Genomic DNA, 21022 nt, shown 5'->3' with positions numbered 1-21022 from the left:
AGCTGTCTTCTTTAATGTGATGAACCACGGACACGGCGAAAGGCTGTAATGAATGCAGATTCTTTAAGTCAACACACAAAGCCACATAACCACAGGACGGTCGACCAATAGGGAGGCTCTGCCGCCAGGCCGAGGACCAATGGGTTCTTCCCTGACCACAGTGACAGATAAACAAAAGCTGTCATGGTGAACACGCAGACAGCCCACAGAGAGGAGAGAGAGAGAGAGAGAGAGAGAGAGAGAGAGAGAGAGAGAGAGAGAGAGAGAGAGAGAGAGAGAGAGAGAGAGAGAGAGAGAGAGAGTGATAGAGAGAGAGAGAGAGAGAGAGAGAGAGAGAGAGAGAGAGAGAGAGAGAGAGAGAGAGAGAGAGAGAGAGAGAGAGAGAGAGAGAGAGGGAGAGAGAGAGATACACAGCAAGAGGTAGAAAGTGAGATACCAGAGAGACAGAGAGAGAGACACACAGACAGAGGGACAGAGAGAGAGACGGGGAGGGAGAGAGACAGAGCGAGACTAAGAGACAGAGGGGAGAGAGAGTAACAGACAGAGTGAGAGCAAAAGAGAGAGAGCCAGAGACCAAGTCCAAGAGCGAGAGAGACACACAGAGAGCGACACAGAGATGTGTTTAAGGCAAGCAGAGTGTGGATTGGAGGCTTCCAACAAAAGAGCCAAAGGATTGAATATGATTGTTTCACAAGAAAACGTCTGGTCTGAAACAAACAACCCAATAAAACAACACGACACGGTCAAATTGACTTGTTAAAGGGGTTGGCAAATAGCTCCGACGTTTTTTTCCCACAGGGCCGTTTTTCTAACCTCGGGGACCGACTGCCTCAGGACACTCGCCGGTCGCCATGGTAACAGTCAAAATACAAAGCGGTCCGACAAAAGAACTGAAAACGCACAGACTAATAAGGGCAGCCTCTCTGGAATGGGCAGGCCGTTCCCGGCCGCCGTTGTGCAGCTATATTAATATGAGCGGGAGATACCATCTCCTCAACCCCACCGCAGGGCCGTCGGTCAGCCCGCCTCGTCGCCAGGTGTGTGAGCGGATCAGGCGGTAGATGACAGCGGAGGCAATTACAACGGCGCGTTTGTTTTTTTAAATACGTCGCACTCGGCTTCATTAGTTTCACATTCTCCAGTTTATTAAAACCAGAGTAGCAGAGGCAGCAGCTCCTGCGAGGGGGAATATCTTCCGTCGGTCAGGCATTAAATGTAACCGATCGAGTGTCTGGATATCGTTATTGATCAGAGATGTTCCTCTTTATTGTTAAAAGCCCATTGGGGGCGGGGACGGGCACAGAGCAGCTTTTACTTTGATGTCGTCAGGAACAGGAAGTGTAATGGGAAGCTCTAAAACCTTCACCACAAATCCTCACACACACACTAATGAGAATAAATTAACTGCTTAATGCTGAGCTAAGCTACCACAGACATAGCTACTCTGCAATTTAGTGTGGATCCATGGTGCTCTCTCTCTCCCTCCCTCTCGCTCCCTCCCTCCCCGTCCCCCCCACTGCCCAGAGCTCTGGAATGTCTTCACCACCCGCACCAGGGGGAGGGAGGACAGGAGGGGGAGGGGTCGGTGTGTATCTTTGGGAGGGAGGGAGGGATAGGGAGAGAGAGAGAGAGAGAGAGAGAGAGAGAGAGAGAGAGAGAGAGAGAGAGAGAGAGAGAGAGAGAGAGAGCAAGAAAGAAAGAGAGAGAGAGAGAGAAAGAGAGAGAGAGAGAGAGAGAGAGAGAGAGAGAGAGAGAGAGAGAGAGAGAGAGAGAGAGAGAGAGAGAGAGAGAGAGAGAGAGAGAGAGAAAACAGGGTTGGCACCATGACATTTCCCATTCCTCCTCTACAGCAGATTTAATTGAGTATGGGAAAAAAGCATATCTGAGCCAGACAATATCTTTCCCACATTTTATTTAAATCCCATTTCCTAACAGGGAGACATTAGCGTGGGCATCGCGACGCAGATGAGCCTGCCATGCTGGCCCGTAGCATGGGAAGAGGAAGGTTCCTCTAATTAAACCGTCACCTCGCGGAATAGCAACAAACTGCTCGCCTAACACAAGCGCCCGCGTAACAGGGCACCAGCGTGGCATAAAAACAACTGACCTGGGAAGCACAGATGGTGCGACCGCAGGAGGCTACGGATTCAGGCTCTTCTTAACAGCTCACCAGGGCATACAGAGAGGCTGCTTCCACTTGGAAGGCCATGGCTCACAGGGCGCGTTGTTCTGAGAGCCACTGGCAGAACAGCGTCTCTCTCCGGCGCCGGGTAAACAACGGAACGAGCAAAAACAGTCGTTTCTCACCGCGGAAAGCCGGCGAAGGCTGTGAATGAAGATGGGTTAATCGTTGTTGGTTTTACCGTTGCCTGATGCCTGATATGATGCAATGTGTACATGGATTGTGAGGTTACAGAGCTGTCATGGATAGAAGGTCTGTGCAGGCCTGTGAATGGCCTGTTGCGTCCCCCTTTTTCGCTCACTTCTGTCAATGATTTAAGCTGCGCCGATGCAGATTCCAATCAACTTATGAATAAAACAAAAGCAAGCAGACAAGAGGATTGAATGTTGTTTTTTTAACATGCTGTGAGTGAGTTGACAGGGAGGTAACAACAGAACCCCCATACAGGCCCATATACTTCACTTTGGGCTCAGTGATTTTCTGAGAAAAAGTATGTGTTCAATAAAACCTTAAAGCTCTATCGGTGCTGATCTCCTGCTGGCAGGAGCTTCTTGGGAGATGCTCACACTGGCACCATTGTGTGTGTGGGGGGCCCTGTAGGCCTCTTCCTCATGTGTGTGTGTGTGTGTGTGTGTGTGTGTGTGTGTGTGTGTGTGTGTGTAGTGTGTGTGTGTGTGTGTGACGTGCGTGTGCATGTGAATGTGCGTGTGTGTGTGCATGTGACGTGCGTGCGTACGTACGTACGTGTGTGCGTAAGTGGATGTGTATGTATGTGTGTGTTCGGGGGTCCCCAGGCTGCAGACCTCTTCACAAGGCCCTTCAGTCCTCCTCCCAGAGGCCTGGAGAAGTGGGGCCACACTGACCTCCCTCTCTACCCATCTCCCGTCCCCCTTTCCTCCGTTTATACACCGCTAGTCCAGCACTGGACATGTTAATGGGGACGCAAAGGTCAACGGCTCTGTGTTCTTTGTGACGATCGGCCTGGTTACAGTACGTCCCGGCCGCGGTTGCCATGATCTGAACACTCCAGCGCGCTCTGAACATGAGGACCGCTGCGGCCCTTCTCAAACAGAGGGCCATTATTGCAAGGTTTCAGAGACCCTTGAAGCACTTCACCCGACCCATGTGTTTCGGTAGCGATACAGCCAGGCTGAATCTGTGTGTCGGATCCACTGAAGAGGTCCAGAGGCTACTGAGGTTCATTAATCAGCTTCTGGATGATCTGCAGGGTTCAATATTAGGATGCTATGGTCACATGCGGGTTGCATGAACTCCTGACGTTTCAGGTGGCGCGTACACACGCCGCTGGAGCCCCAGATGTTCCCCGGGCGTGCCGGTATCATCCTGTGTAACCTTTGCTGTCACGGAGACAGCTGCTTCCATCCCGGCAGAGACGGATAACGGATGACCTCGGGGGGATTCGCAGCCCTGCGATCAATCATGTGTTGTGACCTGCAGACAGAACCCAGAGGTCCGAGGGGTCCCGGAGAACAGGTTCTGCCTCGTGGCTCCCTGGGGAGGGTACAAGAGGGGCCTGACCCCGCTCGCCTCAACACTCCCCTTCCCAGGGACCTTGAAGGTCCTTCAGGAGACCGGCGTTTCTCGACCGGTTCCTTCCTAGCTGCTGCTGACGATAAACATAAAACAGATCTGGCTTTAAGGGGACGTCGGTTTTCCATGCGAGGAGAAAAAATAAGAGTAGAGTGGCTGCAGTGCGGTCTGCGGTTGCGGCGTTGCCGTGACGATGGGTTGTGTCAAACAGACCTCGGAATGAAATTAGCACAGGCCATTAGGCAAAGGCTGCTCTGGGGGCTCGGTAGGTCATGAGAGCACTGCCGGACGGCTTGGACGATGGGAGGTCGAAGTAACCTATTCAGTGACATTAAATGGACAAGACTGGGGTACAAGGGGCGTCGAGTGAGGGCTAATCCTGCACTCAAACAAGGGGTGACGTGGCCCGTTCCTGCATATTCGAGTCATGAATTCGACCAAATTGCGGTGAACTCTTTTACAACTTCAGCATAAAACGAAAATTGGGAAATAATTTGGAAAATATGCCTCAGCATGCTGTGTCGAACCGATTGTAAATGTCTTATTTTAACCCTGAAACAAGACTACTGTAGTATGATATTCAGCACTTAGACTCCCACCTTATCTTATCTTTGGTTTCGCTCTACTTTGGCCTGACCGACGGCATGTGTTTGAGTTAGAGGAGAGTCTGGCAGAGGGATGAAGCGAGGAAGGAGTTGGCGGGAACGAGCAAGGAGGCCGTTTGCTCCTCCTCACACTGAGCATTACCCCTCGTCCCTTTGAGGCCGGGCACAAAGGGACGAGGGGGTCACGAGTTCAACGCGCCCCAGACCCTTTCCCCGAGCCTCGGATCGCAGGGGCATTCTTCTGCAGACGCAATCACAAAAAGCATCTCTGTGTACCATTCAGCGCCGCCGACCAGAGCCGGGCCGGGGCTAGGGCCCGCGAGGGGGTAATGAAGGGGCCCCTACCGCCAGAGACTAGGAGCCGGGGGTCTCCCCAACCCAGACACCCACGTAGAGGGACCCGGGCTGGGGGACATCAAGGGCCGGGGGGGTTTGGACCGACTTGAAACGAGATAGGAAGTCTACAAACCGCGAGCACGTAATTAAATGATGGCTACAGAGGCTGGAGGAATTAACAGGAAGTAAACATGTTGTGTGTCCCCTCCCCGCTGAACAGACGAACGACAGGAAGCCCAGAGATCCACTGCTCAAGCGCTGATTTAAATCATGTGTGTCACTGAACCGGCAGTGGCCTGTGTGCTGATGGTGTACAGGGATGTTTCGAGTATATCAAAAGGTAAAAGGGTAACACTGAAGCCTTACCAGACAACAGGAATGCATCTATCCCGGGCCAGTAATGCGAAAAACATGCGTCCCACTGACCTCGGCAGCCAATGAGCAGCCAGCACGAGCCTTCAAAGGAAGGCTCTCTCTCTCTCTCTCTCTCTCTCTCTCTCTCTCTCTCTCTCTCTCTCTCTCTCTCTCTCTCTCTCTCTCTCTCTCTCTCTCTCTCTCTCTCTCTCTCTCTCTCTCTCTATCAAACTTGAGGATGTTAAGTGCTCTGCGGCCCCTCCCCTGGTCTGTGAGATATCAGAATAGTTCCATCAGCTTCTCAGACTTATGGGTCTGGGGCGGGGGGGGGGGGGGGGGGAAGGATACGAGATAACTCTGGTTTGAATACCGTTCTGTTTGACATTACATCAAGCTTACATCATCCCGGGTCTGCAGCCAATCATGAGGTGTTTTTATTTTTCCGTGAACGCGCTCGCGCTATCTCAGTCGAGACCATCATTGACAGAAGTGAGCGAGTCTGGGTGGGGACGGACGGACGGACAGACAGTGGTCTTCACCAGGGGATAGAGCTGTTCAACAGGGGAGGGGGGCTGGGGTTGAGTGGGAGGGTGCCTTTCACCAGGGAGGTTGAGTTGGGAAGAAAGCAGAAGCTCACTGTGAGAGACTGTACAGTGACAGTATTGAAGGCTTTGGGGATCGATGAAGGCACTGAATCAAAGGGGCCATCCTAGGAAGGGTCTCTTCACAACTGTCTCGGTTCCTCGCTGTCATTGAGCCAGGTAACCCAACACCACTCGTACAGGGCTGGCTTATGGTTGAAACTGATATCCTCCAACATCCCAAGCCCGTAGAAACGCTACAAATGCTAGCTCTAGGCTGAGCATCGTATGCTAGGTAGAGAATGTGGTTTCAAAACCACATTGAAAAGACAGATCATGTGCTTCTGTCCAAAGTAGGCGATCCATCATAATCGAAATCCTTGCACAGTCCTTATTACATAAGCCGTATGCCAGTTATTTAGAAGTAGCTAAGTTGTTGAATTCATTGCTAGATCTACTATCTCTCTTTTGTAACAACAGCTGCAAGAATAGACAAGAACGGAGGTGTACTCACAGATAATATGCTTCAATCACACCCAAAAGCATTTGCAGACTGGGCCATTTTACCGCTCCTCATTATCTCTATGGGATCTACTGAGGTCCGTTGTAGTAACCACACAGGATTTAATGGTCACATTGCGGCAATTTAAATGTTAATTAAAAGGCACTTAATTACATTAGCAAGATTACATCATCATGTCTTCAACGTCCTTTGTCGTTGAGACCATGTGACGTGGAAGGGGAAATGTTGAATTATTTGCTGTTATTTGAGAGCTTTTTGCCAGGCGGGAAAAACAGCAGGACTGGTCCACCAGGTTTCTATCTTTCTAGCGGCGCCTGCATGCTGCGTTTCAAAAGACAGGAGAAACAGGGAGGGCCCCATGTGGATGCACCTGGGGTTTGTAACTGCGTGTGTGTGTTCATGTGTGCGTGTGCGTGTATGTCTGTTTGTGTGTCTGCCCATGTGGGTATATGAATAAATGTGTGTGTGTCTGTGTGTGTGTATCTGGGCCTCCCCAGATGTGTATATTACAAATGTGTGTGTGTGTGTGTATGTGGAGGTGCGTGTGTTTGTGTGTGTGTGTCTGCGTGCATGCATTTGTGGTTGTGTGTGTGTGTGTGTGTGTGTGTGTGTGCGTGTGTTTCTATGCATGTGTGCGTGCGTACGTGCATTTGTGTGTGTGTGTTTGTGCATGCGTGTGTTTGTGCATGCGTGTGTTTTTGTGTGTGCAAGGGAGAGAGAGAGATGTGGTTTGAGCTACGCCCTGCTAATCGTTGCCTCCTGGCTGTACAGTGCTTTGATACTGGAGGTCTTGCGCTTCACTCAAAGGCCCTCTTTGTGAATCAGGTGCATTCTTTATTTTCACAGTTTCAACTGCTACCTCTTCTGTCTGGGCACGAAAATCTACACAAAACACGACCGGGAGAAAACTAGGTGTTCTCAATGTTTCCCAAACGTCAGCACAATTGTTTCCCTGAAATGTATACGAGATAAGGATCACGTTTCCGAATCGTCAAAGATCGTCGTATTATATAGGTGTTACATGACGGCAAATGAGGAACCCGAACCGCGAACCCGAACCTCCTGAACTAACCGATTACAGCGGCGTCCTAATCGAGAATAGGATGGAAAGTGTTCTGAGGAAACGGATTGTGACCAAGTTGTTATGCTTGAACGAAATATCAAAGAGCATGGATTAAGCTAATGGAAAGGGTGGATATTTCTCTCAGCATGTGCATGGTATGCGTGTGCGTGTGTGGGAGGGTGTGCGTCTGTGTGTGTGTGTGTGTGTGTGTGTGTGTGTGTGTGTGTGTGTGTGTGTGTGTGTGTGTGTGTGTGTGTGTGTGTCTGTGTGTACATGCGTGTGTGCATGGTTGTCTTGTATCTGGGTGTGTGGGTGTCTCTGTCCTGTGCGGTACAAGCATGTTGTCTGTGGTGTAGACAGCTTGTGGTGGTCCTGCCTATGTGTTTATCCTTCCGTCTTGACCTCACCGGCAGATCCCGAAGTTATACGACTCCAGAGCCGCGCAAGCGAAAATAGGTCCACCTTGGTTTGTTTACTAATTCCTTTGGCTCACCTCTCAGGAAGAGAGGGCTATAAATGAGTGTGGACATGGCTCTTACCCTGACATACCACGACTGACTACCTCCTTCCTCCAGCTGCCACACCCTGGGGCTACACCTACAGACCTCGGCCCGTGAGGTCTGGGAAATTCACTGCCAGCACTTGGACACCGAGGTCTAGGAAGTGCACTGCAATCCAGCTCTGACCATGATCTCTGGGAGTGAGATGGTGAAGCAGCAATATTAACCACGGCCAATCAAAGAACCGTGCTTACGCAAGCAAAACATCTCCTTGCCGGCCAACCGTGTTATTTCTGTGATAGTGGGCGGGTGTGCTCATTGGTGGGTTTCAACTGCAGGAAGGGAAACGTCTTTCTGAAGCTCAGAGCAAAAGGGGCCGCTGCAGCGACCTCCAGATAGCTGAGCTGTGGCTCCTTATTCAGACCGCAGTCTGCGAGAGAGACCGAGCCTGACTCGCGTACCAACATTTTCCTTTCGAGCTGTCGGCCACCATGGAAGAACTCTGCAAAAGCTTTTTCCTCAAGTTCCCCTCGAAACCCACGATGGGGGAGTGGGCGGAAGCTCTACGGCTCAAAGCGGCTGTGGCCAGGGTGGTTGAAGGCGGAGTCTGCCACGCAGCTGCTAATACAGCCGCGGGACCGGCCGACACCATCCCAATGTTTCAAGATGGCGCCTGTGGGCCGAGCAGTGAAGGACGGCCATGTCTGTGTGGACAGGAAAACCTCCACGAGGAAGGTTTTCCTGACCACACTTCCTCTCGGTGAAGTCGGAGTGCTGCCATGTCAGGGAGTCAATTTCATCCTCGGAACGTTGATGCTAAACAGACCCACTCTCATCCCTCTCATCCTCGGAACGCTGCCACCTCCCAGACCCACTCTCATCCCTGGAGCGCTGCCACCTCCCAGACCGACTCTCATCCCTGGAGTGCTGCCACCTCCCAGACCGACTCTCATCCCTGGAGCGCTGCCACCTCCCAGACCCACTCTCATCCCTCTCATCCTCGGAACGCTGCTACTAAACAGACCCACTCTCATCCCTCTCATCCCTGGAGCGCTGCCACCTAACAGACCCGCTCTCATCCCTGGAGCGCTGCCACCTCCCAGACCCACTCTCAGATCTAGAGACTAGGGGCTTGAAGGTTGAGGGGGCCTTCGGGATACAGTCAGGGACAGGAGCGATGCAAGCCACTGAATTCCTACTCACTACAGTCCAAGCTGTTGAAGCCGTCAACATGTACACCACTCGCCTTCCTGCACTTATAAAATAACAAAACAACTTTCAGCCGTATGTAGGACCGTGCCATCATGCCATGACCCTGACATCACTCAGAATGTATGGGCCAAGTGCCAAGTTGAAGCCATAACCAAGATACAGAAGATATTCACCCAGAAGGAAGAGGAGACTGGTACAAACTGCCATGGCTAGCAGCAGCATGATATCACGCCTGTATTAGACAACAACAAGCACAAATGCTATAAATTAGCATTCTCCTCAGACATGAGGCTCTGGGCTTCGTATGTGGCTCTGACAGTCACACCAGACTTTCCAGGCCAATAAACGTTTCAATTTTGTTCTGGCTCGCCATCTGCTGTTTTTGCTTTCCTAAAAAGCCTTTCCATAACAGTAAAATTCCTCATGCTAAACCCCTAGGGAACGTGGCAAGGAAACAAGAATATAGAAAACAGTTAAGGAATCTCTGCTATGCCAAACTGCTCTGCCCAGCATAGAAACAACTGCGTTGCTATGAATGGTCTGTATTAGCAACTCTGTAGGAGAGACCGTACAAAAGGCTTTATTTCTAATAAGTCACTGATAGACCATGTTCGACCCCCAGGGGCAAACCACCACATCATGTCGGAAAGAAAACATAAACTCACAGAATCGGCCTGTACCAGCCATCCTCACAGCTGACACAACAATAAGTCACAGTCATTGTTTAGCAGTGGATACCCCTTTAAGTTTTTCTCTCAATAAGGTAAAGCAAATGTAACAGACAGTATTTAAACTCTGTTAAACCATCAGGGAACATTCAAACAAAGCACGGAAAAGCTTAGAATGCACCAAGTCATCCTAATGTGTAAATAAACAGACGTGTGGAGGCTGTTTGCTCCAACACTAGGAACAGCGCTAATATGCAGCGTGTGTTATGTGAGTGTTTCTAAAGGAGACTTGTGGAGGTTTTCCATCATATTGTAGTTGCAGTCAAGGTCGCTGGGCTTTGGTTCAGACTTCAGCACAGCAGAATTATGGATACAAAGAAAACCGCTTATTACTTTTATCGTTATTCTTTTTCTTTCAGGAAACTATTCTTTTGAAGAGAACGGTGAGTGATAAACATAAAATAAATACCTTTTCCCCCGGTAGCCTTTGACATTTTATCTAAATTCCCATAAAAATACAACGGTTCACAAATGTCAAGATATATATAAAAAAGATGATATTACCTGTCTTGCTTCCCTAAAAGTCAGTTCCACTTTAGGTAGATGCAGCATTAAACAATACAATGAAATCACAGATAACTGATTTCCTTTATCCTTCCTTTACCTTTATATCCGATGGAGAAAGATCCCCTGCTCTACCAAACTATTAACACCCTCATGGCAAGAACTCAACATCCAGAAGGGAAAAGCAGCGGCACATTCCCTCCCTAGTTAGTTTTTACGCCGCAGTCGATAACAACACAGATGGAACGCGTTGGAATGGCTGTTCATATTACGTCCGCCCAGGCGTCACCAGTCGACTTGAAGTCATAACGGGGAGATTTAAACCATCTGTGAGCCCCGTGACGTGTTCGCACCGGGACCCCTGTTAATCCGTGATACAAATGTCACGTTAAGGCTGTTGGCGTTATGCTGGCGATCCTCACAGACGTGCATTGTAAGACGAGTGGTCCGGGGGGTGTCAACAGCTCAGCAGCAGAGGCAGAAGCCCGTCCTTCATCGCCAGGTGCTTGGCTGCCGTCCCCCCCGTGCGAACAACACATACACCGGAGAGGAGCCTAGCCAACTGGTGGCGGTGGCGGCGTTCCGTTCGGGTGCCGGTGGCTGATGGCCCCGCGTCGGTGGAACAGCTGAAGCAGGTGTCGACCCCGGAGGTCGCGCATTTACCCGCGCTAGCGCGATTAACACCGGGTCATTGACGACAGACACACAGGTTTTGTTTTTTTTCTCCATGTCTGACAGCTGTGTCTGTTGGCCGGATGACAAATCGGTAGAGGAGCCTTCAGAGGAAAGCGGTTTGATTGCGGTCTCACTCTTGTCGGCATGCATCGTCTTTCAAGGCCTCTGGCGACGTAGGAACACTGCTTTTGTTGTTGTGATTTATGTTCCGTTAATTATGCAGGCCTTACATACACTGAGATCGAACTCTATCGTGGAGGAAGTGGTCAAATGGGATTTGACGTGAGATCAGACTTTGAGAAGTAAGCTAACTTACAACTAACTTACAATGCACCATACTGGAGATCTAAGGAGCAATTGATATCCCCACTCATCCGGGAAGTTACTGAAATATTTATCCGACCTCAAGTACTGTTGAATATGAGAACAGAAGTCTGGCATTACGTTGTTCTCCTTGCCAGCGTCTCCAATGAAACAACCAGAGCATAAAAACACAGGCCCGTCGTTATTGGCTGCTTCATTGGGGAAGTCGTGGATTTACACCGTCTTTGTATTAGGACTCTGAATTGGGTTTGGCCATTAACAAGTAGGGTTGCAGCGTTCCAAAGGAAACGTCAAATATGAGCTCAGAACCAAACTGAGACAACTGCTTTTTCATCCTGATTTCCTAGGTTATATAGTGGATTTCTTTTAGATTTTTAGGCTTTATTGCTTGAAAAGGTAAAAAAAAAGGGTACAAACTTTGAGAACTGGGTATGGCTGAAACTCCAAATTGGATCCTAGTGTTGGGAACTCAGCGCAGGAGTGAATTAGCGACACGTAGAAACTGCAGTTAATGAACACCAGATAACAGGTGAGACGCTAAATAAAACCAGAGGGGTCCAGAGCCTCAAACAGAATACCAATTAAGCCAAACCAGTTTAATATTTTTACAGCGTAATCCTCTGAGCTCTGGGTGCCTTGCAACTCAAAGTCCATGAAGGTAGCCGGGGCCTGGTGGCACCATGACCTTTCATAACACGGTGTTCACTTCAAAGGCGCCGGGCCACTGCCCCCTGGAACTGGACTTCCGGAAGGCCGGATCATAGAAAAAGCATAATTAGAGGGGATTAAAAAGGCCAATTCTAAACAGATTCCTAACAGATCAGGAGTCAGAAGGAGGCAGAGGAGGCGGAGTGGAGCTAGACGAAATTAGCAACAGAAAAGTGTGTGTATGCTTGCGTGTGTGTGTGTGTGTGTGTGTGTGTGTGTGTGTGTGTGTGTGTGTGTGTGTGTGTGTGTGCGAGTGTGCATGTGCGTGTGTATGTATGTGTGTGTGTGTGTGTGTCTGTGTGGCTGAGTGTGTGTGTGTGTGTGTGTGTGTGTGTGTTTCTTTGTGCGTTTGTGTGTTTGTTTGCGTGTATGTGTGTGTAAGTGTATGTGCCTATGTATGTGTCATGCATGCGTCTGTGCATGGGTGCATGCATGTGTGCATATGTGCATCTGCATGCATGTGTGTGTGTGTGTGTGTGTGTGTGTGTGTGCACGTGTGTGGGTGTGCGTCCTGGTGGGGCGGGGAGCCCAGAGTGGAGCTAATGACTGTGGTGGTATCTGGCACGGAGGCAACGTCTCCCCAGCTCCTTCAGAGCTCCCTCCAGCCCATAGCCACCATGTCATGGGCAACCTATACTAAGCCATCGTGCAATTATAGGAATATCAAGGTCTTTCCGTCCATCCATTACCGTGACATGTCGCTGGGCGCACGTTCCGAGGGCCCTTCTTCTCTCTCTCTCTCTCTCTCTCTCTCTCTCTCTCTCTCTCTCTCTCTCTCTCTCTCGAGCTTGGAGCGTCGCAGCGGTTGGCCTGGTTCCGGCCGGCCCGTGGCACAGGAAACCGGGGTTTGCACAAGCGACGTTCTCATGGTGCATTGTGCGGCGGCCATGTTGGGAATTGGCTTTGATCGGAAGTTCTTATCGAGGGGATCCGTCCGTGTTGTGAGTCAAACATGGGCAGCCATTTTAATTGGAATACATGAAGACAAGAGTGAGTAAGTTGATTCCCCCGGGGACAACGCCGATAACATCTTGAACGCTCAAGTAATTCAGCTTATCTGCCACAGAGACTGACAGTATAACTTGGAAGTACTTTATCTGAGTAAGTATTTTGATCTGATTCGACAGGAGTATAGCAAGTTTAAAAAGCATACGACTAAACCCACACCGAACCCGACCGTTGATCCAAACACTTAGTTTCTCTCCCGACTCCTGTGGGTAGTTAATGAAATCTTTGTTCAAGCTCTGCAAAATTAACGTTGAATATTTGACGTGCACTACGGTACGCCATTGCTCACAGAGCGTGCGTCTACACCGCAGCGTAACTAATTAGCCAACGGAAAACTCCCCCTGTGTTTTGTCATCTAATTTCCCATTCTAAAAAACGGACCCGGGATACAAACAAACCAATCCTGGCCAAATGGCAGCGAGGCAGGTTTAAACACAAGCCAGCCTCTCCGACGGTAGGACACGTCCGACACGCCACTATATATGGTGTTGTCTATTCAATTGTTCTCATTGGCTGAGTAATAAAACGCAAGTGTTGTTCTCCCGCTCCATCCATCACGCTGAAGGAGGCCTCTCTCCCCTTTCCACTGTGGCACGGCCCGGGCGGCCCACTGTGAGGCAGGGACCTTCACAGAGATAAGAGCCCTCAGAGATGGAACAGTTTGGGCCTGTCACTGTTCCCGCTGTTGTTTCTAGATAAGGCAAATATGTGCACCGCATACAGGAACTCACAGGAACTCGCCTGCTAGCAGCCACCGCTACGTCCGTCAGTGGGAGGCACTCCGGTAAGGTTGGTTTGCTGTTCTTAGTTAAATGGTCAATGACTGACGAGAAGCAAACAAAACAAAAACATACCGCACATCACAATACAGAACTGTGTGTGTGTGTGTGTGTGTGTGTGTGTGTGTGTGTGTGTGTGTGTGTGTGTGTGTGTGTGTGTGTGTGTGTGTGTGTGTCACACTGGGGCACAACCATGCTATGTTATTGTGAACTCTGGGAGAGTCGCTATGCATCATGCAGGTTTCAACAGCCCGTAGGAAACAATACATTGCACATCGCAGGCATGCTCTGCTTAGCGCTCCCTCTGCCGAGGACGTTTGCTGAAGAAGGTAATATGTTTACACAGGGATCCTGATTGGTTGACACACTGCATTCAATCATAGATTCCTTGAATTCCTTACAGAGTTCAGAACCTCTATTTTTCAACCAATGGCTGCCATAAACAGTGTTTGTTTATTTGTGCATGTCATTGCGCGTGGATCTGTGTAAGTGTGTGTCCGTTCGTTTATGCCGGTCCTTGTGTTTATGTGTACGTGTGTGTCCGCGGCGCGCTGGTATGGTGTGTCTGTGTGTGTGTGTGTGGGTCTGTCCGTTGGTTTATGTGTGTGTCCTTGCGTTTGTGTGTGTCCTTGCGTTTATGTGTGTGTATGTGCACGTATGTGTGTGTCCGTGCGTGTACGGTGTGTGTGTGTGTGTGTGTGTCTGTCCGTGTGTATATGTGTGTGTCCTTGCGTTTGTGTGTGTCCTTGCGTTTATGTGTGTGCATGTGCACGTATGTGTGTGTCCGTGCGTGTACGGTGTGTGTGTGTGTGTGTGTGTGTGTGTGTGTGTGTGTGTGTGTGTGTGTGTGTGTGTGTGTGTGTGTGTGTGTGTGTGTGTGTGTGTGTGTGTGGGTCTGCCCGAGGCCATGCCAGGGAAAGCTGTAAGCCAGCCCTGAAGGTTACTAGTGTCTGGGCAGGCCGCACTGCCTCCTTTCCCTCTTTATTAGCGTTGTGTCGACCACTGGTTCAACAAGTCTCAGCTTGGTCGAAGAGCCCTGGGAAGCTGAACAGAGCCTCTCGGACACAGAAAACCTGTGGGATAGTATTGGGGCCGTGGGAGCATCGACAGACTTTTGGCTGCCACTAAACCGCGGGTAGACGGCAAGTCCGGACCGGTGGAGCGAACAGAGGCAGACAACGTGTCACGAAGCCATGTGACACTCACGTGTTTGCTTTCCTATGGAACGCTGTGATGTCAAGTCGTCCCCCACCCCATGTCCTCTTACTCACTTACCATACGATCACCATCATAATAAAAAGGACACAACCGAGGCCACACAGTCTAAATAATTATATTTTCGGCTACATATTTCTGCTTTACAGCCCTGTGCACCGGGAGTTAACCCGGGGAGGGCCTGGCCCAGACGAGAGCCGAGTGACCATATATGTTCAGGCTCCCGGCCTCCTGATTCAGCCTGAGACGAGGACATGTTTGCAGAGCAGAGTGTTTAACATGAGGCAGTGTTTGCGTGCTTTCATCTCCACTCTCTCGACTGTTTAAATATGCCCATCATAAGTCACTTGCATCAGGCCACGGCGCGGTCTCAAGCACTAAACGGCCGCGCTCTACACGTTTCTCGTTTTCCCCGATTAACCGAGTGAAAGCCGGACCGACGCGAGCCAACCTATCAATCCCCCGTTCCTTGACGGAGAAGAGTGTATTGGTTGTGCCCCCGAAAAGCAAACCAGGCGCCCCCTCTTTCACGCCTCCTCTCACGTACCTGGTTCCTTCTTGCTGCCCTTCCCCCCGTCTCGGTTCTTCTTCAGCACCGCCTTGAACATGGTGTGTTTACTGGAGACGCGCCGGTTCCTCCCTGCAAGAGAAGCACAGGGTCACGTCTAAGCACTCGGCGGCCGGGGCAGGGCAGTCAAAACACATCCATTCTCACCTCGCCTCTGCAACGGAGGTTATCTCCTAGCTAAAGAGGAATAGCTTATTTTTATTACTCACTGAATCCAGTGTGCTGGAAAGGAAAATGGCATGAGAGCAGCAGCATATGTACGCACTACGCAGTACGCACACATACACACAGCCACGGTCAAATATAAACACATGCACTTTCCCATTGAAAGCAGCTGACCAGAAACGGAGTGAGTTATCATCTTCCCCTAGCTATCTCCTTTGAATAAAGGGAAGGAGTTAACCTAACAATTGTTAGTGCTTGGCACTTGGTTCTATGAACATCCTTACTCTACCGACAGTGATATATTGTTTATCTTCCTTCTGACAAATGTACTTATTGTAAGTCGCATCTGCTAAATGCCCTAAATGTAAATGTAAAATGTATCACAAGAAAGTTCACATAGTCCTGGCAAAACGTGTTTTCCTTCTTCGGCCACCAGCCTGGCATTTCCCCACACCGCTTCCAATCCCGCAGGTCAATAGAGGAGACGTCGGGCAGGAACAATGCTCCTAATATTTAAACAGCGCTGAGCCAGGTGGCCATCTTGTTATGGGAACAAGGGGGAACATTCGGTCGAATGGCCCAAACTCCATGACTAATAGATGGTATGTGTCTGAACTGGGGTCCTTAGAAGTCACTTCACTGCAGACTCCCCACAGCCGGCGATTGACATGATGACCTTCTGAGTTGAGTTGGAACGTCACATATTAAAATAAATGCTACACATTCAACTCTAATTGTGACTGAACCTGTTCTGCAGCTTCGCACTCAGATACAAGATTGTCACTTAAAACAGAATAATTCAACGAAAAAGCGAAAGCTTTTCTAAAGCCACACATGCAAGCCTAACCGAGGCCTGTGTCCCAGAAGGTTAGCTTAGTTTACCAATGAGACAGGACAAGGATAGTGAGCAGCTTATTAGCATCCAAGAGCAGCATAATCTAGGGGGCTCTTCCCCTGCAAAGCTGTGAAAGACTTTAATGATACATTAAATACAGCATAGCTGAAACACAGTAAAACGAGGCATTTACCAAACCAGAAGGTCAAGAATGTAAAAGACGGTTGGCGCAATATATCATGATTATTATTATTATACATCCTTGCCCTTTAGTGTCTATGACAGTCTTGAAAAAATCATCAAATGAGTCAATAGTCCGAATTTAAGTTTTCCGTTTGCAACCAGACATACTAAAGCAGGGGTTCTCAAAGTTTTGACAGCTGAGGGCCAATTTAGGAACCCAAAATTTGACTGAGGGCAGCCAAAGGAAAAATACTGAGGTTCATCTTTTCAAAGTAATTTACAGTCGGATTAAAATTAATAAATGTAACAGGATTCAATTGAAAGCTAGAGAGAGTAGACTTTTCTCTTTACATTTATTTATTTTTGTTTAAATTAATATTGATGTTATAATTTCTAATGAAACTTATTTTTTTACTTACATCTGTATGTCATTGCGGGCTGCGAAGAATGTTTCTGCGGGCCGCCATTGGCCCGCGGCCCGCACTTTGAGAACCAATGTACTAAACTAAAGTATGAACGAGGGTGAATATTACTACATAGTATCTGATCTGGCGTCAATGTTTCATGTGTTTCGATATCCTTGTGAACAAACCATGTGATCGACAAGAAGAAACAAAGTAGGTCTCCATTACGGGCTCTGTCCAGGATCAGGTGGTTGTTTGAGTTAACATAACATCATCAGCACACCGCCGTTGTTTCAGAGAAAAATACATTCTTGTTTAGCCCTGTATAGCCCTGCAGGTATAAAAGAGCCATCTGGGAAGTCCAGTTCAGGCTATTTAGTATATAGAAACGTAGGATGTCCATTGCATGTGAATATCTTACTTTAAACAGGATTTAGGTTAGGGCTACATTTATTATTTTTAGTGTAGTAAATCTTCTGCAATAAAAAATGTGTAAGGATTCATTTTACCAATATTAATCAGATAAACACAGTTAAATCTCATGTCCCATCCTCCACTCTTACACGCTATACTTTTTTGTCAACCTGTCGTATTTCAATCCCCTTTCACAGGACAGGACGTGGATTAGGGCCGTGTTCATGAGGGCCGTGAGTCACAATGGACTGCAGACTGAATACAGTCATCCCGGTGTGTTGCTCAGCACTTTGCATGGCTTCACACTCACAGCCCACCCCGTCGCCCTGTGTCTGCCTACTGAAAGCGCTTCCTCATCACCGGGCAGACATGAATGAATCATCATTTCAGACAAACCACTCCACTGCAGGTCCCGCTGAAGGAAGAAAGCCTTTGTGGGTGAACCGGCCTTATGAAATCAGTTCCACTGAAGGAGGTCCAGTAACTATAAAAGCACATTTAATGACAGTTATCAAAGTATTATAAAAACTATCAGGCAGCTCTAACCGAACGCTTGATAATTGCGTAGCGGTTACTCACATTAATTGAGGGCTTATTTCTGACTCAGGAATCCCACAACAACCTTTGGGCTATGAAAACAAGATATATGAGTGTGAGGGAGAATGGTATGGCAGGTCACGGCCGGAGTAAGTAACATAGAGATTCTGTATAGCTGATGTCTACCCAGATCCTAATCTACTGTACATTAGCGTGGTCAGCAGGCCTGTTGATAGCTGTGTGGGAGCGAGCTAGGCTAGTGCAGTCCATCTCCACAGTAACAATAAACAGAGCCAGGGCTATCCCGGAGGAAATGAGAAAAGCCTCCGATATCAGAGAAGCTAGAAACGCACAAACGCACGCACACTTTGTGTTATATAAGTAGCGAGAGGATGTTGGATCAGGTTCCAGAAGTCTGTGCCTTAGGTTCGCACCTGACTAAACCATTTTCACAGCAATTAGGCCTCGGGTCACAGAGACTACAGCTTAACATTATGTGATTAAAGACTAACATTGATACTGAGCAATTATATTGCAACACTTTAGTACTTCCATGTGCATGCCAACCCAAAAAAAAGAATCCTCGACTCACAATGTTGAGTGATTCTTTCATGTCGACCAAACATTTCCAAAAGGACATTTCATGGATCAGAGGAAACTGGATGGACAGCACCTGAAGACATGACTTTCAAAGAGCACGAGCTGAAGCAAATTTATGGCATATGCTGAGAACCAGCGAGTCCCCTGTATTCCTTCACTCCAATTATATAGACAGGGAACAGAACAACACATACCCCATGGACATTCACACCTGGTGACCAGGCTGTGTTGTTTTGCACTTCCTCGACTGTACCTTGGCTTAGTTATTTTTGAGATGCCGATATAAACCTCCCTGAGGTTAGATAGGGAGGTCTACCCGGCAATCAGAAGTCCATCTCTAACATAGAACTCAAACCTTTCACAATATCAACGTGAGGCTCTGACCAGAACAAGAGAGCAAAAAGAATCAACTTCAAACAGTGATAAGCCTCGTCAGGGTTACAATGGTGACCTTTTGCAAGGAAACCTCCCGAGGGCGAAGTTATGGCGCAGAACAGCATGTAGCGAGTCAGTCATGAAGAAGGTCAGGCCTGCAACGCTCATCGTTTTCAAGCCAATGCATTTAAGAGGAGTTCTTGTATTAAAGTCCAAAAGAAAGGGCCCTTAGAAGGGGGCCTCATCATATTGGAATACAACAGCCAAAGTCCTGCTGTGGCTTTGTGGACACACACTGGTCGAAGAGACGGAGCAGAAACTCAGCATTCACATGTATTCTGTGTGAGACACCCAATAGCGATCGTGCATCCCACAGAAAGGCAGAGCAGGACAGATTTGCTTTGAGTAGAAACCAACAGAACTAACAGGCCACAGCCTCTGTAATTTAAACCTCCCTCTGTAAGAGGGAGGGAAAGCACACATGGGCAGCCCTACCATAGAGTCGGTACGCTTCCCTCTGCGGTTTCAAGCTTGGTCTTATTGACCTTGTTCACCTTTAAAGTAAGTAAATCTGTTACATCAAGCGCTCACTGAGTGGAACGATAAAAAAAAGAAGAAAGCGAGACACACGACCTTCTAGAGGAGGAACCCTTCCACTCTGAAGGAAATGAAAACCCAAAGGGTGATATCAGGTGATAGCCATGGAGGTTTTCACAGGTCTCTCTCCAGCATTGATAGAGTTCACCTCTGTGTGGCCTGAGCCACACCTGCACAATGCATGGCGTGACGTGTGGTTAATGGGGCCATCAGGCCACATCACTGTCCTCTGAGAAGCCTGACTATATATAGAAAGGAAGTGGGATTGTTTTCCCTAATTAGGGGTCCAAGCCAACAGGTTGGATCCCTATTGTTTTTGTAAGGATTTTTATTATTAGGGGTCCAAGCCAACAGGTTGGATCCCTATTGTTTTTGTAAGGATTTTTCCTATTATTAGGGGTCCAAGCCAACAGGTTGGATCCCTATTGTTTTTGTAAGGATTTTTTAGGGGTCCAAGCCAACAGGTTGGATCCCTATTGTTTTTGTAAGGATTTTTATTAGGGGTCCAAGCCAACAGGTTGGATCCCTATTGTTTTTGTAAGGATTTTTCCTATTATTATACTTACCTCCCTGAAACTGTGCCCACAGCCCAAACCGTAAATGGTGCCGACACGCCAATTGCATGACTAGATCCAGGTCTCTTCGGACTATGCAGACGACAAAATCCAGACACGCCGGTCACTAGGTGGCGCTATACCAAGGAATACGCGTTTGGGGCTATAACTCCCACACTGAACCTCCCACATTCAAAAACTTGTACCCACATATTCACTGGAGTCTGCTGCATCTTTTGGCATAGGCCACGCCCATTTGCGTCTAGAATTTTTTTTCGCAAAATCGCGAAAACCGCAAAACTGTTTTTTCCCTACTCCTCCCACATTTCTTGACCAATCGACACCAAACTTTGCACACGACATCTTCAGACGCACACGCAAAGGAATCGTGAGACAGTTTTTTGATCCGACCTTCGACGACGAAACGGTAGCGTTTTGAATATTGGTTTATGAGCTAAATTAGACGTGGAAAATCAAAAATCCAAAGAAATCCAAAATTAGACATCGGAACGAGTCCAAATTTTACACACATTTTGGTGCTAACCTAACTGTCGTTCGATAAAAATTCCGGAATTTTTCGCCATTAGGGGGCGCAATAAACGAGGAAATTGTATATGTTCTAATTGGCCCAGGGAATGTTCTTCAAACTATAAGGAAACCATCAAGGGGCAAACCCGAGTCTAAATAAAAAATATGGCCAAGAATTATTAATGTGGGCGGGAGTTATTTGGCAAAGGAAAATTGTCTTTGGAAAATCTCGCCACACGGGGGCGCAAATAAACGACGAAATAATATATCTCCTAACTGGCCAATGGAATGTTCAGAAAACGCGTTTTGGGCTATAACTCCCACACCGAAGCTCCCACAGTCAAAAACGTTATATGCACAGATTCACTGGAGTCAGTGGCATATTTTGGCATAGGCCACGCCAATTGGTTTTGA

At 48.4% G+C, this 21022-nt stretch overlaps 1 protein-coding gene across 4 annotated transcripts in view; it reads right to left on the bottom strand.

Annotated features, from left to right (window-relative positions):
- LOC115533321 (protein TANC1) overlaps positions 1-21022 on the bottom strand; it is a 134566-nt gene that overhangs the window by 94817 nt on the left and 18727 nt on the right. For all 4 annotated transcript variants that reach the window (XM_030343774.1, XM_030343776.1, XM_030343777.1 and 1 more), the window contains exon 2: positions 15396-15488. In XM_030343774.1, coding sequence (XP_030199634.1) covers positions 15396-15456 — 61 coding nt within the window. In that variant the 5' untranslated portion in view covers positions 15457-15488. The remainder of the gene's footprint in view (positions 1-15395; positions 15489-21022) is intronic.

Source organism: Gadus morhua, chromosome 20, assembly GCF_902167405.1.
Source record: "Gadus morhua chromosome 20, gadMor3.0, whole genome shotgun sequence".
Lineage (NCBI taxonomy): Eukaryota > Metazoa > Chordata > Actinopteri > Gadiformes > Gadidae > Gadus > Gadus morhua.
This window is presented reverse-complemented; position numbering and strand designations above follow the sequence as displayed.